Below are 13,410 nucleotides of genomic sequence, written 5' to 3'. Positions count from 1 at the left end.
TAATTTGACCTAATTGTATAAGCCTTTATCAAACCCTGCATGAATCCCTTTGTAATTACCAATTAAGAGAGTGAGAGGCTTTTTATGTTTGTTATCTATAGCTACTGGTTCTGTTACCGCCTCTCTCAAATGATTCCACAGATATTCATTGGTCATAGTTAAGATTCTTTCCACGTAATAAATTGTGTTTCCAGGTTCATTTAAGGTAAGATACCAATATTAGAATTAAAACTTACATTTGAAAGCTGTGGATCACCATGTTACTAGGTCATTTTCGACCCTTTCCACCTGCATTGAAACATGTCACATAATCAGTGTCCTACCCTCTGTAATTTGTGGATATAATCAACACTATGTTACTAAGTATGTATTTTATTTTCTTAGTTTAATACTTTATTCTGGTTTAGTTTCCCTTCTGAACTTTCCACTGTAGTGGTTCAGCAAACATGTTTATTTTATTTTCTGTCTACTGACTGGCTAAGAATAGCCAGGTCAGTGTGATCTAGAGCAACCACTGTGGTTCAGCATGTATCAAATTATTGTTTGTATGAACTGACTTAGCAAACCCATATATTTACATGGCCTTGATTTGACAGTGTCAGATCTGTTCTTCACAAATGTGCATGGCCTCATTCCAGTGCACGCTTGAAAAGATGCAAAATAATTCACTTACATTTTGTGATACCAATTATGATATGCAAAGGTCAGATCCTTAGCTCCTGCAAATCAAGTCCATGCTTGCCTGTGTAAGGTTCCTTTTAGGAAAATACTTCTTTCCTTAAGTCAGTGACTAAGTGATTCTAAAATACCAATGAAGTAAGATCATCCAAACTTCAAATGGGTGTAGAAATACCTGAGTCTTCCTAAATATATAATTCAATTTTTATTTAAGAACCTTATGCTTAAGGGCGTAAGATCAGAATTTACTAACTATTCTCTTTGCCAAGAAAGCAAATGTATAGAGAAGTTTGTGTTTAGGTCCCGTGTTGGTTTTCTTTTGTTTTGTTTTGCCAGTGTTTCTCCGAAGTTCAGATGCTTACATTCCAGTGTAAGGAAAGAGTATTTTGTTCGTATGCACAACCAGCTAGTACTCAGCAATAAATTAATCTTAAATAAATAAGATTATATGATTAATTGCAAAAAAGTGTCTTTAAAAATTAATTTGGGAGGCAGTGGGGTGGGCATAATTTCTGTGAATGTGTGTGTAAGTGGTATCGCAGTGTGAGTAGGCCAAAATATTTCTTGTAATTTTATTACAATAATGATATTTGACTCATTTTATTAAATATCTCTTTCAAAAATCTGCTTTGATTAAATCATGTAACTTACAGTACTTTTTTAACCACTTCATTTTTTTGTAATTTTAGCCTAGTGTCATTTATTTTAGGAGCCAAAAACTCTAGTTCCACTTCACACTCTGACAGTAACTTGACAGGTGGCCTTGAGTAGCCTTTCTTGTGTGAAATGTCAAAAATACTCACCAGACACTGGTTAACAAATAAATTATTCAGTACTGGTTTGTGTTTTAAAGATGTGAAACACACTTAGAGTAAACTAACTTTTCTTCTTCAAACTAGCTGACAGTAGATCACACGTGTTTTTGTTTTAATCTCTGAACCTTTTCAGTCATCTCAGCTGATTGGCAGAGCTGTTGACCTGCTGTTCCACATGGAATACAGAATAAAAATAACCGACTCATTTCTCTCTTACACTTGAATGATAGGTTCTCAGTTTCTGTAAAATCCGATTCTTCTAGGTTATCATACGCAGTGCCATACTTTCAATTTTAGAACTCAGGGTGTCTTAGGAAGATTAGTGTTAAATTTGTAATATGAGAGAGTGTATTTCAGCCAAGAAACTGATGGTAGGGAACTGGAGCCAAAAAGCTTTATCTTAAACTTGGAGGAGAAGTGGGGATTTGCACTGCTTTTTTGTGTTCCAAATGCACACTATTGACTCCCATCTCTTTTCCTTATGCTTTTTATTTTCAACTTAAACAAAGCACCTGAATACATTTGGGGCTGATGCCACACAGTATTTTGATACATCTCTATTCAGGTGATTGTAGCATTCACAGATAAATAAGTGTTTAATTACATTCAGTTATAAGTCTTAAGACAAAATAAATTTTACATTCCCTTCATTTTTGTGATGGTCATATTTTCTGTGATTCCACAGTTTAGAAAAAGGTCAGCATACTGGATTTGTGTAATCTTTAAAGGTTACACCTCTTCCAAGTAAAGATAAAGCTAATTTGCCTAATTCAGAATTTGCATACTATTAGTATGAAGTTTAGTAGAATATTGCACAAGTGCACAGCATGTGTGAATTTGAGAGAGATATAATATGTTGACTGCCTTACAAATATATATAAATGAAAACCTTAGAAGTTACTTAACCTTTTTTGGCAGCTGCTTCTTCTTCCCTTTTCTTTTGTTCCTCAATAACTTTCATCTTCTCTTCGTATTCATCAGCTCTTGTTTTCCATTCAACCCTGTTGTTTTGAAGACCATCAAACATAGGTGTAATTTCCTTGTGAAACCTTGAGAATTCCTATACAAACAATTTAAATTAGTAAATTAGAAATTTGTAAACACTGATGATTTGTAAAGTCTGAATTTGTGGAAATACGGCTACTTTGTGGAGAAAACATCAGCTTTCATTTTTCTATTAAATCTAATTCAGTATGTATGCTAGATTAATTAATTTTATTTGATTTCACATTTTTTTCAAACACTTGTTTCATTTCTGGTAGAAGGTTTTTTGTAGAAGAGAAAAAATTTTAAAAAAGGTATTGTGAGTACCTGCTGGTGCACGTTTGAAAGCATGTTCTTGGCCATGCTGTGGTGGTGTATTATTGGAAATACCATGTTGAGATAATAATGCCTGATTGTGCATAGTCAGTTAGAAAAGATCTGAATTATATACTGCACATTTTAGTGTCTTCCCTAATATCACATTTGATAGTCTGATTCATATAATACAATTATAACTGTGATAAATGATATTTTACCATATGATTATCAGTATCAGGATATAATAAAAAAGTCTAGTATCCGATAGTATATTCCAAGCACATGAGGATGTATCTGAAGATATTAAAATATTACATGTCACTTTTCTGCATGATATTTTGGGATAATATTAAAAGCTAGACAGGGATTAATAATGTTGGCATTTCAGTGTCTTACAGAAGATATAGAATACATATATTTCCAGAATATTGCAAGTTTCCTACTGCCTTTACTGTGCCCTTAACTGCTTTCTGTAACCATCCACATGTTGCACACTTGCATGAAATGGGACTGTGAAGAATCAGAATGGCCTTTCTAACTCAGTCTTTTAACAAAACCTTAGTGCCCTCAAGTTTCACTGAGATCTTAGCTTTTAATGAATTTGCTTCACATCTCTTGAATTTGCTTTGTGGGAGCAAGATTAAAAAATTGTGGCAGTTGTGATAGTTGTTTACCCCATGACCAAGAGTCCTGCTGCTGTCTAGAATTTTTTAACTGCAAGAGTTTGTCACTAATTGTGCCATCAGAACTATTGCAGCAGGGAAAAAGAAATTATTCTTACCTTGTACACAAATGTACACACAAAATCTATGAAACCAACTTGGAGCTTAGGTAGTTCATCTCCTTTGTTTCTGTCCATCATAGGCTAGAACAGAATAGCAGTAATGTAGATTATGTTAGATAGCATGCTTTTTGGTATAATGATCTAGTAAGCATCATGGACCATTATCTAGTCAATGTTTTAATAACAGTTAATATTGCTTAACACAGTTAAATTATTTAGTACTTACAATTGGTTGTTGCTGTAGCACAGTTCGTTCCAGGTCACCTTGCTCCCAGAATTCATTTGCAACCATGAGGGCAACCTGAATAATCACAATTCAGTGGAAGTGTCAGCAGAAAGCAGTAAATTTAAATAAGTATAAGAACAAGGCTTTCCAGAAAATGTTGATTAACCAAGAACTGGCATATTACTGTTTGCTACTTAACTAGCATTATTAATTTCCCTTCCAGAAAGAGAGGACTTGTTTCTTGCTAGCTGTGTTATCTCTGAGTAGGTTAAAAAGTTCTCCAGAAATACGGAGTTTTGGTCAAACACAATGAAATTCCACTCTTTAATCCCTGTAGAGCTAGTCAAGCGCTTCTTTCAAAAATTAGACACTCTCTGGTGTACTTAAGGCTTTTTCTAGTAAATTATCTCTACCAATATTCTGGTGCATGCTGAGTAAATTATAGATTATTGTCAACAGAAACAAGACAATATTAACAAAATGATGAAATCTTCTAGTGTCTGTAATGTGTATTACTTAGAAGACTCCACAAGCATCTTGCAGTTCTATTTTGATTATGCATTGTTAAAACCTATTCCTGTAAGGTTATGTAATGAGCTTCAGCATGATGGTCAATAAGTACTGAAGTACTTGAAGTACTTACGTATAAAGCAGTGTCACACTGTATAACAGAATTTATTTTCAGTGTGTTTAAGTGACTTTGAAATGGCACCAAGATCTACAGAATAGCTATGATTAATTCAAATCATACTGTTGTTAAATCTCTACCTGAAAAATACCTGAAAAATAGCTAAAGCTGGATAGCACAAAAATAACTGAATGATATTTAAGTGTAGCTACAACAGCTCACAGAATCGGGGATGCCAGTTTTAGGTGAAGCACAAGTAGAGAAGGGTGTAACAACTGTAGAGTGGTTGGGGAGGGGCATCGGGGAACCCTTACGCATACAGTGACAGAAAAATAGAGGTTGTTTTCTGGAAACACAGTTGGATGCAGATACTTAAATATCTATAAAATGATAATAAGTAAGGTTTTTTTAAATGATCATGCACCAAATAGGCAGTAGGACAGATAGCAAATTGCCTGTTCGAAAAGTACCTACCTTACTTTGCACTTCCCAAGGCTTGGTTATAGCAGACAGGTCACATCCAGTCATCATCATAGCCCTTTGAAAACACAAAAGAGGAGTATACTTAGGATGATGATAAGAAAAAAGCAAAAGTCTAGATCTTTTAGGGAATTTAGATACATAAGATGCAGAGGGATGCACATTTTGCACATTTTGAGAAAACTGTAGACATCTATTTCTAATTTAAAATCGTGGTTGTGCTCATCATCGAACAATCACACCAAGTCTTAATTTACATACTTAGGTGCCCAAATTCTTTTAAAATCTAGTCCTAGGTAACTGATTGAATGAAGAATAAGATATTAACCACCTACATGATGACTTCTTTTTTGGTCGGGTCAATAGATATATATTTAATTGCCTCCTCTTCTGTTTCCATTTTTTCAATTGCATCCACAATCTTTTGAAACATAGTTCTTTTCCTGTTAAAACATACCAATAAACCATATATAGTTCCTGCGTTAAAAATGAAACAGAAAACCATATTTCTGATATTTATGCTTTTCCAAAGTAGTATCCTAGTCATAGTAGTATTAAAGTGACACCTTCCTGTTAAACTTCTCAGATAACCTAGCACATACAGATTTTGCTATATACCACTGACATGTAAAGTATTATGTCAGAATTCCTGAGAAGAAATAAATAATTTCCTAACTCTTCATATTAAACTGTTTGGGGTGACATTCTTATTTCTTTAGTATTATGTTTGTTACTTCCTGCAACATAAATTAGGGAAAGTGAAGCATTCATTCCCTCCCCTCAAAAATCCAAAGAAGCACTAAAACCTGACTGAGAATAGCTTTGAAAAACCTAAACGTGTCTTGCTATTGCTTAATGTATCTTTTAATTTGCATTTAGAATGAATGAAATAATGGAATTACTGTTCACTAAAATTTAATAACCACTATTGAACAACTTATTGAATTGTTTCCTGTCTCCTGGCTTTAAATTGTCCCAAACATAAGATATCTGGACAAAAACCAAAGGGTCCATATATCTTTAAGGAAAATACTTATTATAAAAGCACATTAAGTCAGAACGTGGGAACAGGATGGATGATCTGATATTTGGAGTCTTTTGCATATTTAGTACTGGGATTAGTTGATGTCTGCAGTTTTGTTTTTAAACCAGCGTTTTAATTTCCATGTCATGAGCATAGTCCTGTTTAGTATGAGTAACTAGTATGGTAACCTGAATGTCACACATGCACACAACCTTACGATTAGGCTAAATATATACTATTATATGCATATATGTGTTCTCTAATTTGAAAGCTTATAATGAATCTAAGAATGTCTCTTTTTTTACAAGAATTAGACTTAATAACAATTTTAAATATAGCTCTGCATATAAACATCTGTATTTTGCATACAAACAGCGAAAAACTAGTTATTAATTGTACAGGATTGACATTTTTTTCAGTAGGAAGTTATACAGAATTTAGTACTTACTTGAAATACAAAGCCAAGTCAGTTGCTATTATTGCAACTTCAAATAAGTGTAGAACAGTTTCAAACTGGCGCTTATTTAGGTTCTGGAAGATGTTTAAACTCTGCAAGATGGAAAGTTTACAAATTCAATTCCTTTTGTAACACTGTCTTTGGCTTGTACTGTACAGGTTGTCTCAAAATAGTATAGCAAAACTGGCCAACTACAGTCCCTAAATTAAAATAATGTCACAAATAAAAAAATATTCAATTGGTAAAGATGGCCCTTATTCATAGCTAATAAATGGCTAGTTAACTGTGTGAACAGTAGGTGGATCTCCGATGCCACCCCCAGAGGCTGCACAAATAACTAAATCCACAGTGACTTAAAACATTTGCAAGTCCTGCTATTGCCATATGTAAATTAAAACCAAAGAAAACCACCTGTATCCCACATAATTAGTAAAGAAATTACAGTCCTTCATAATTTCTTTATAGTTCACATTCCATAAACCTAATTTCGCTAGACTTTTTAAAACTTCACCATAGGCACCTTTTCCTCCTGTTCACTGCCTGCAGTGCTGTTAGGGACCTACTATGGTAAGTGCAATGGCCTTTTCCTCAGGCAAAGGGAATGAGAGCATCACACTCGCCATTTTTCTAATTGGCCTGGTTGTCCTTCCTTCTTTAACTGGGGACAATACCTGTGAGAGCACGGGGCACAGTGATGCTGCTGTGGAGAGCCTCCAGAGATCTTGACAACTGCTCCAGCAGAGAGCAGGGGTTAGACCCGACACCTCACATTTGAGTACATCTCAGTCAATAAAGGTAAAGGTGGTTTCTAGTTGTTGGGGTGTTTTAAAATCAAAAATCTAGGGATTTTATGACCGTTGTGCTACTGGTTAGTGTAAGAATTTATTCTGTGGCCTCACGAGGTCAGGAAATAGCACCACCACAGGGATTAGAAAATGAAAAATGAGGGTGGAAGTGGGTGCCTGCCATGCTGCTGCGAACAAGTGGGGTGGAAGGAGTGTATATGTTCAAGCCTTGCCTGTTAAAGCTCTTATTTCCCTGCAAAATATATAGTAAACTGTTGTAAATAGTCTCTTTGCTTGTAGCCAGGACAGAGCCAGACTCCGCTGAGGGAAGAATGGCTGATCCCTGCCAATGGAGCAGGGCTCCGCAGCACAGAGGGCCCTGGTGGGCCACCATTTTGTTGAGCCTGAGGAGACTGCGGTAGGGAGCCTTTCCCTCTGCGGCTGCTGGGGAAGGGCAGCTGAGGGCATCTGCCTGGTTCAGGGAAGATCAGTAAGGGAGCTGTAGCAGAACCTCATGATACTGCTTGCTCTGTTTTAGCAAGGCAAAGTGTGGGGGGCATCTGGCCTGGGGGTGAGGGGGCCCTCCATAAACAGCTCCATCCCTTTGCTCCTCAGCTGCCAGAGCCAGCAGCTGAACTCAGACCTCCGGAACTGGGGGCAACATTTTGTAATGTATGTATTGTATTTTCTGCTTTGTTTTCAACATCAGCTGTTTTGTGAAAGTGGAAAAAGCCTGAGGACTGTGAGTGAGGCCCAGAGGAAAAGCTTTTCTATCTTGAATGAGTCTATTTCTGGTGGAAATACCAATGTTTCTCTAAAAGTGGACAATGCATTTGACTTAAACTTCTGAATTTTAGCATAATTTCTTAATCTGGACCTAGAGGAATGAATGAGAGATGGTGAAATTTGGAACATCATAACTTAATTGGATCTTTTGTGTTGATCAGTGTGAGCAAAAGGTTCATGCAGACATACCTCATCTTGCAGTAGGGTTTTACTGTACTCTAGATGATGCCTTTCTAAAATGGAAGAGCCGTGAAGTTTTGCCAGTGGAGCAGCTGACCTGTTGAAAAAGAACCAATTCTTTATAATATTTTGGCGGCAATATTTTTGATTCAGGATTCAGATTGTTTGGATTAAAATGCTTCTGATCTGCATGTTCAATAGTTTAACCTACATATCTTAACCATTGGTATGATGGAAAGAAAAAAAAATGCTTGCCTTCACTCTTGTGACTGAGTAATGATGGAAATTGCAGAGCACAGGGTGTTCAGTGCCCACTAAAGTCAAAGGCGTGGTTAGATGCCTCAAAACTCAAAAACTTGTTTTGTAAAACATGCCTTTATTTTGTTTTGCACGTTCAGTTTTGCTGTTTGTTTAATCTATGCACCTTCTGTGTACCTTAAAAATAACCTTTATGCATCTTTTAGTATTTATGGTGTGGCACAGCTTTTGAGCTCTTTTCTGTCTGTGATGACTGTGTGCCATGTCCCCTGTGATTCTAACTTACTGTAAGTTAAATCTAAAGTAACAGTATAATGGACTTTAATTCCTCTAATGCTCTTGGGCTCCTCCCCTCCCCCAAAATCACCGTTTTATGGGCTGCACAAGTCCTGACAGCTCAGGTGTGTTCAGTCTCATCACAGAGCTCAAAGTACTCCTGTGACGTTGGACTAAGCTTCAAGCAAAGGAGAATCTGTGTCAGAGTATGGTAGCAGGAAGAAGGGAGAAGTGTCCTATCTACCTAGGCTCCAGGTGGTTCTGCATGTTTGGAAGTGCATTTTCCTCCTTTCTTCCCTTGGCTAATAACTCCATTCCTCAGATAACCCAAGGTGGATTGCTGCATGCTACCTATATTTTCTGACTTGTGATTAGGACTGTCGTGCTAAAGCCTGATAACTTTTATAAATAGCTTTACTGTGTATGACCTCACATAGAGGTCTTTCAGCTACGGAAGACCACAGTAGGAAGATTTAAAACCTCCCTAAACTTATTTGGATGAGAGGCAGTCTGCTGAATAAGAATCAGCATCTGTCATTCTCTCTCTCCTACGTCACCTGGAGAATCCCTGAGAATAATCAGAAAATCCGCTTCTGTCACTGCTCCAGCATGCAGGCTGAAACACCTCTCCTGGGAGAAGTGTATCCAGGGTTGGAGGAGGATGATGAATCATTCTGGAGGAAAACTGTTGGTGGGAAACTGTACTCAGAAAATGATGGTTATAGTCTTCTGGTACACGTGACATTCTGAGAAACCTGTGTTCTCCAGCTAGCACATAGAAACAAGCCCTAACATAAAAAGTAAAAAGACCAAATGGTAGATTGCTCACTCTTCAGGAGAAGAGTGCGTCTCACCATGATATGTAATGTTATAATAAAAAGTTAAGTTTAAAACAAAATGAATTAATTTTGTTTTATAACAAGAATCTACTAATTAATATTGTTTCATGACAAACAAAGGAAAAATCACAAAGAGATCCTTTAGAATATTTTCTCAGAACAAAAAGGAATATGAATTACTAAGCTTAACCTAAGGATGTGTAACTTACTGGCATGTGGACCCAGTGGCAAAACACAAACTCTTTAGCTCAGAATCCCGTATAACATGAGACTACACCTCAGGAAAGGACCTACATAAATCAGTAAACTGGTTGGGGGGAACGGACGACAAATGAGCTAGTGAAATCATACGGTAGAAAATAGAGACAAATAATGCATCTTAAACTTTGTCTCCCTCTCAACTGGCCCTTGCCTATGCCACAGCCAGAATCCCTCTCCAGAAAAGTGCTTATGCCCTGTTTTGAAAAAAAGTAATCCAGTTAGGGATTTTAATTTAATTTTCTCATTTCTTTGTGGCCTTATGTGCATGCGGCTCTGCTACAATCCAAGCATTGCAAGAGCTTAGTCTCTCTTAAAAATGAGTTGCAGCTCTAGGAGATCCTTCTAAGAATCTGCTTTTGCATTTTGTCTTTGTGTTTCAGCTGTCATGGGAAATGCTCTGAAGCAGAAATCTTCTGTAGGATAAATGTTTGTTCATGCCAGATGAATATGGAATATATCCCTTCTATTTTTGCAAGCTTTGATGTTGTTTTTTTTTCATTTGCCACTAAAAATACTACATATCCATACGTTTGAGCTTTTGTACTTACTTCATCTGATACAAGTTATTGGTCCCTCTGTGATCAATATCATGGCAGAAAGCAGCAGCAACCATGGCAAAGGCTTCTAGATCAGTATAGTATTTCTTTATTTTGCCTGTCTGTAAAAGAAAACAGACAATTCTGAGTGTGCACCTCCCTGAATTTTCCAGTTGGAATTGAAAGGAAAACTAAATAATGAATGCAAGGTTAATATTAACAACATTACCATCAGCAGAGTAAACATTGTTTGTCCCACATTGAATCCATGTCGCCAGTTATGGTAAGTGATATCTCGATAACCCTTCCTGACTGTGTACATCCACCTTGTAAGCACCTATTACGAAGAAAAGTGATTAAGACTGTGCTGTTAATTGAAACAAAATGGTGGAATTCCTCTAAAATTACTGGAATATACTATGAAATTACTGTACTAATGTGCAAGTTCTATGAAAATAATTGTTTTTCATTGAATTAAACATGGAAACAGCAAATTGTTCTTATGTAAATGCATGTTGATTTAATTCCTTCCATGAAAATAATTGTTTTTCATTGAATTAAACATGGAAACAGCAAATTGTTCTTATGTAAATGCATGTTGATTTAATTCCTTCCATAGCTCACACAATTTCAGTATTAAAGTCTTTATGACAAATATGCAAATGTTTAATTAAGAATGGAAGATTGTTACCCATACCACTCATATTTTAGTATTGCCTACTTGTGTATTAAAGTACTTAGTGAGCTATTTTTCTTCTATCTTAAAATAAATATAAACAAGACAAAATAAATCAGACCTCAGCTGGGACTTTGAACTTTTCAACAACATTTATCTCAAAGAATAGTCGTATTCCACAAGTTATCAGGCCATGCTCTGTAACAGGAAAGTCACTGAAGCGGAATTCATACAGTTCTAAATCTTTTGGATCAGGTAATTCTTCTTTCTGTTAGGAAAAGTCAAAAACACAAGGGTTTTTCTGGCAAGAACACAGTTGGGAAAACTTTTCTATCTTCAGTAGAAACATTGCCTAAGGACAGCATGCTTACTATATCTTCAAAGGCCTCGTGTTTCAGTACAAAATAATGTGTATTAAGTTATGAAACACAGTCGTGATACTGCTGGCTTTCTTCTCAAAGAGTATAGGTAAAAGACTTGGCCGGATGGTGTTTCTTCCTACTCCGAATTCCAACGCAATCTGGTGTGACCATCTGAAGATTACCTTAGTTCAGAAATCTCAGGCCTTGGAATTTCTCCTTCCTGGTATAAAATCCTATCATTTTAAAAGACCACTTTTAGCCTGGTCTCAAGGCTGCAGTTCATCTTTTCACAACCAAGATTATTCTTGTTAAGTGTTTTTGTTCCCTTTGGATCTTATGAATAATGATGAATATAGTGACAAAAATGAACCTGTCTAGAACAAAACTTTTTTGACTTTTACATTAGAATAAAGTATAACAACAACATTTTTTTTTTACTAGCAAAAGGCTTGCTTGCATGCCTACCTACCCATAGCCTTGTCTTCTCTTGGAGAGACTATAGGCAAGCAAAGATTCCTGTACACTTTTTGACCTCTGGAGTGCTGGTGGTTTGTTTCTGCTCCACAACCAATTCTCTAAATTAGTCTGTCTTACACTGTCTCCTGTGACAGTCTCCCTTTGTCTGTGACAGCCTATGTACACTTAATATACAGACCTGTAGGGTTGATTTGGCACATGGAGAGTGGACTGGAAAAACCTACAAAATCAGCTCTAAAAATTCACAAATCTTATTTGTGTTCTTGTTTGTCTGCTTGCAGTGGATTCTTGACTGCTTGGCTCTTGAATGATCTCAGTATATGCATAAAGTAAAAATTGTTACAATGCTTAAATGTACAAAGCATATAGTATTCATGGTTATAATAGCTTACTTCAAATCCCTTGGAGTCATTTACTTTCTGGTGCTGTAGTTGGTGGTGATTCTGTCCTAGTAATTGCCTTTCTGTAGTTTGTTTACATCAGCGTATTCTGAACAATCCTGACCACTAGTGAAAATTAGGGATCATTCCAGAAGTAGTGGACTATGTAAGTGCATAATCTTTTCACCATGTACTAAAGTTCTTTTGAAGCTGTCTGGATGCCATTCAGGGATTTTTCTCTTGCTGAAGGGCAGATACAGAGCTTAGGCCAGCTCTTTCTTGTACTGAAGAACGTCCATAAAACATATACTAAATTCTTACATGCAGAGCATATGAAAGTTAAGAAGCCTCTATTAAATGTAAATTGCCTATTTTGTATACATTATTTAGATTCATATTGAAGAGACTAACTGGTAACAGCAATGTTAGTGAACTATTCTATAACACTTTTCATCTGTATATCACAAAGCTTAGGGAGAGCTTTATTATATTTTAAAAGTTGTGCCTCAATCCAAACAAGAATTAATTCAGGAAAGTCTGATGCAACACAAAAAAATAGATTATGTGATCACAATGACTCCCTTCCACCATAGTAGTCTATAAATAATCTCCATTTTATGGATGAGGAAAAAAGATGACTGTATTTCATGTATTTCAACAAATAAGGCTGAACATCCATGCAAAGATATTTCTTTCTCCCTGGGATTTTCCTTTTATATCTACTCTGATCTGAGGTCAAGGACAAGGGAATCTAGAGCAGTGGTGTTTTAAGACCCATTACTTTGTGAATCATCAGAGCTAGAAACACCTGCTCTATCCCATTAGCTATCTGGGATTCCAGGTCTTATAATAGGATAAAGCATTTGCATGTAGCCTCAGCAGTGCAAGAGATCTTGGACCTTTGAATTTGTGACTCACAATGTTAAGAGAACTCATTGTAATTGCTTTTTGGAGATTTAAAAATTCATACTAGTTTTATGTTTTTACATTTGGAGCCTGTACCATAATAAGCCCTTATTGCTCTACCAGTAGAGAGATTTTATGTTCATCTATTAATTTTTGCAATTTTTCCTGCAGCTAACTTATATCTACTTTTAAAGCTACACATAGCCTGTTGATGTTTTTTTGGTTTCACCACTTGTAAGGTGTGTGAGCATCTGTTTTGTGGGAGCCGGTAAAACCTTAGCACCGTTGCATTCT

The 13,410-nt window shown here is 36.2% G+C and overlaps 1 protein-coding gene across 1 annotated transcript in view; it reads right to left on the bottom strand.

Annotated features, from left to right (window-relative positions):
- Nucleotides 1-13,410, bottom strand: part of PDE6C (phosphodiesterase 6C) — a gene marked incomplete at both ends in the record, with an annotated part of 29,475 nt that overhangs the window by 467 nt on the left and 15,598 nt on the right. The window contains 10 exons of the mRNA XM_082486352.1: nt 2,400-2,553; nt 3,577-3,660; nt 3,806-3,880; nt 4,908-4,971; nt 5,249-5,356; nt 6,386-6,486; nt 8,155-8,242; nt 10,328-10,437; nt 10,545-10,652; nt 11,113-11,259. Of these exons, the coding sequence (XP_082342478.1) occupies nt 2,400-2,553; nt 3,577-3,660; nt 3,806-3,880; nt 4,908-4,971; nt 5,249-5,356; nt 6,386-6,486; nt 8,155-8,242; nt 10,328-10,437; nt 10,545-10,652; nt 11,113-11,259 (1,039 nt within the window). The remainder of the gene's footprint in view (nt 1-2,399; nt 2,554-3,576; nt 3,661-3,805; nt 3,881-4,907; nt 4,972-5,248; nt 5,357-6,385; nt 6,487-8,154; nt 8,243-10,327; nt 10,438-10,544; nt 10,653-11,112; nt 11,260-13,410) is intronic.

This window comes from Vanellus vanellus (assembly GCF_965231255.1).
Source record: "Vanellus vanellus genome assembly, chromosome: 7".
In the NCBI taxonomy this organism is placed as follows: Eukaryota; Metazoa; Chordata; class Aves; order Charadriiformes; family Charadriidae; genus Vanellus; species Vanellus vanellus.
Note: the sequence above shows the minus strand (reverse complement) of the source record. Positions and strands in the feature narration are given on the sequence as shown.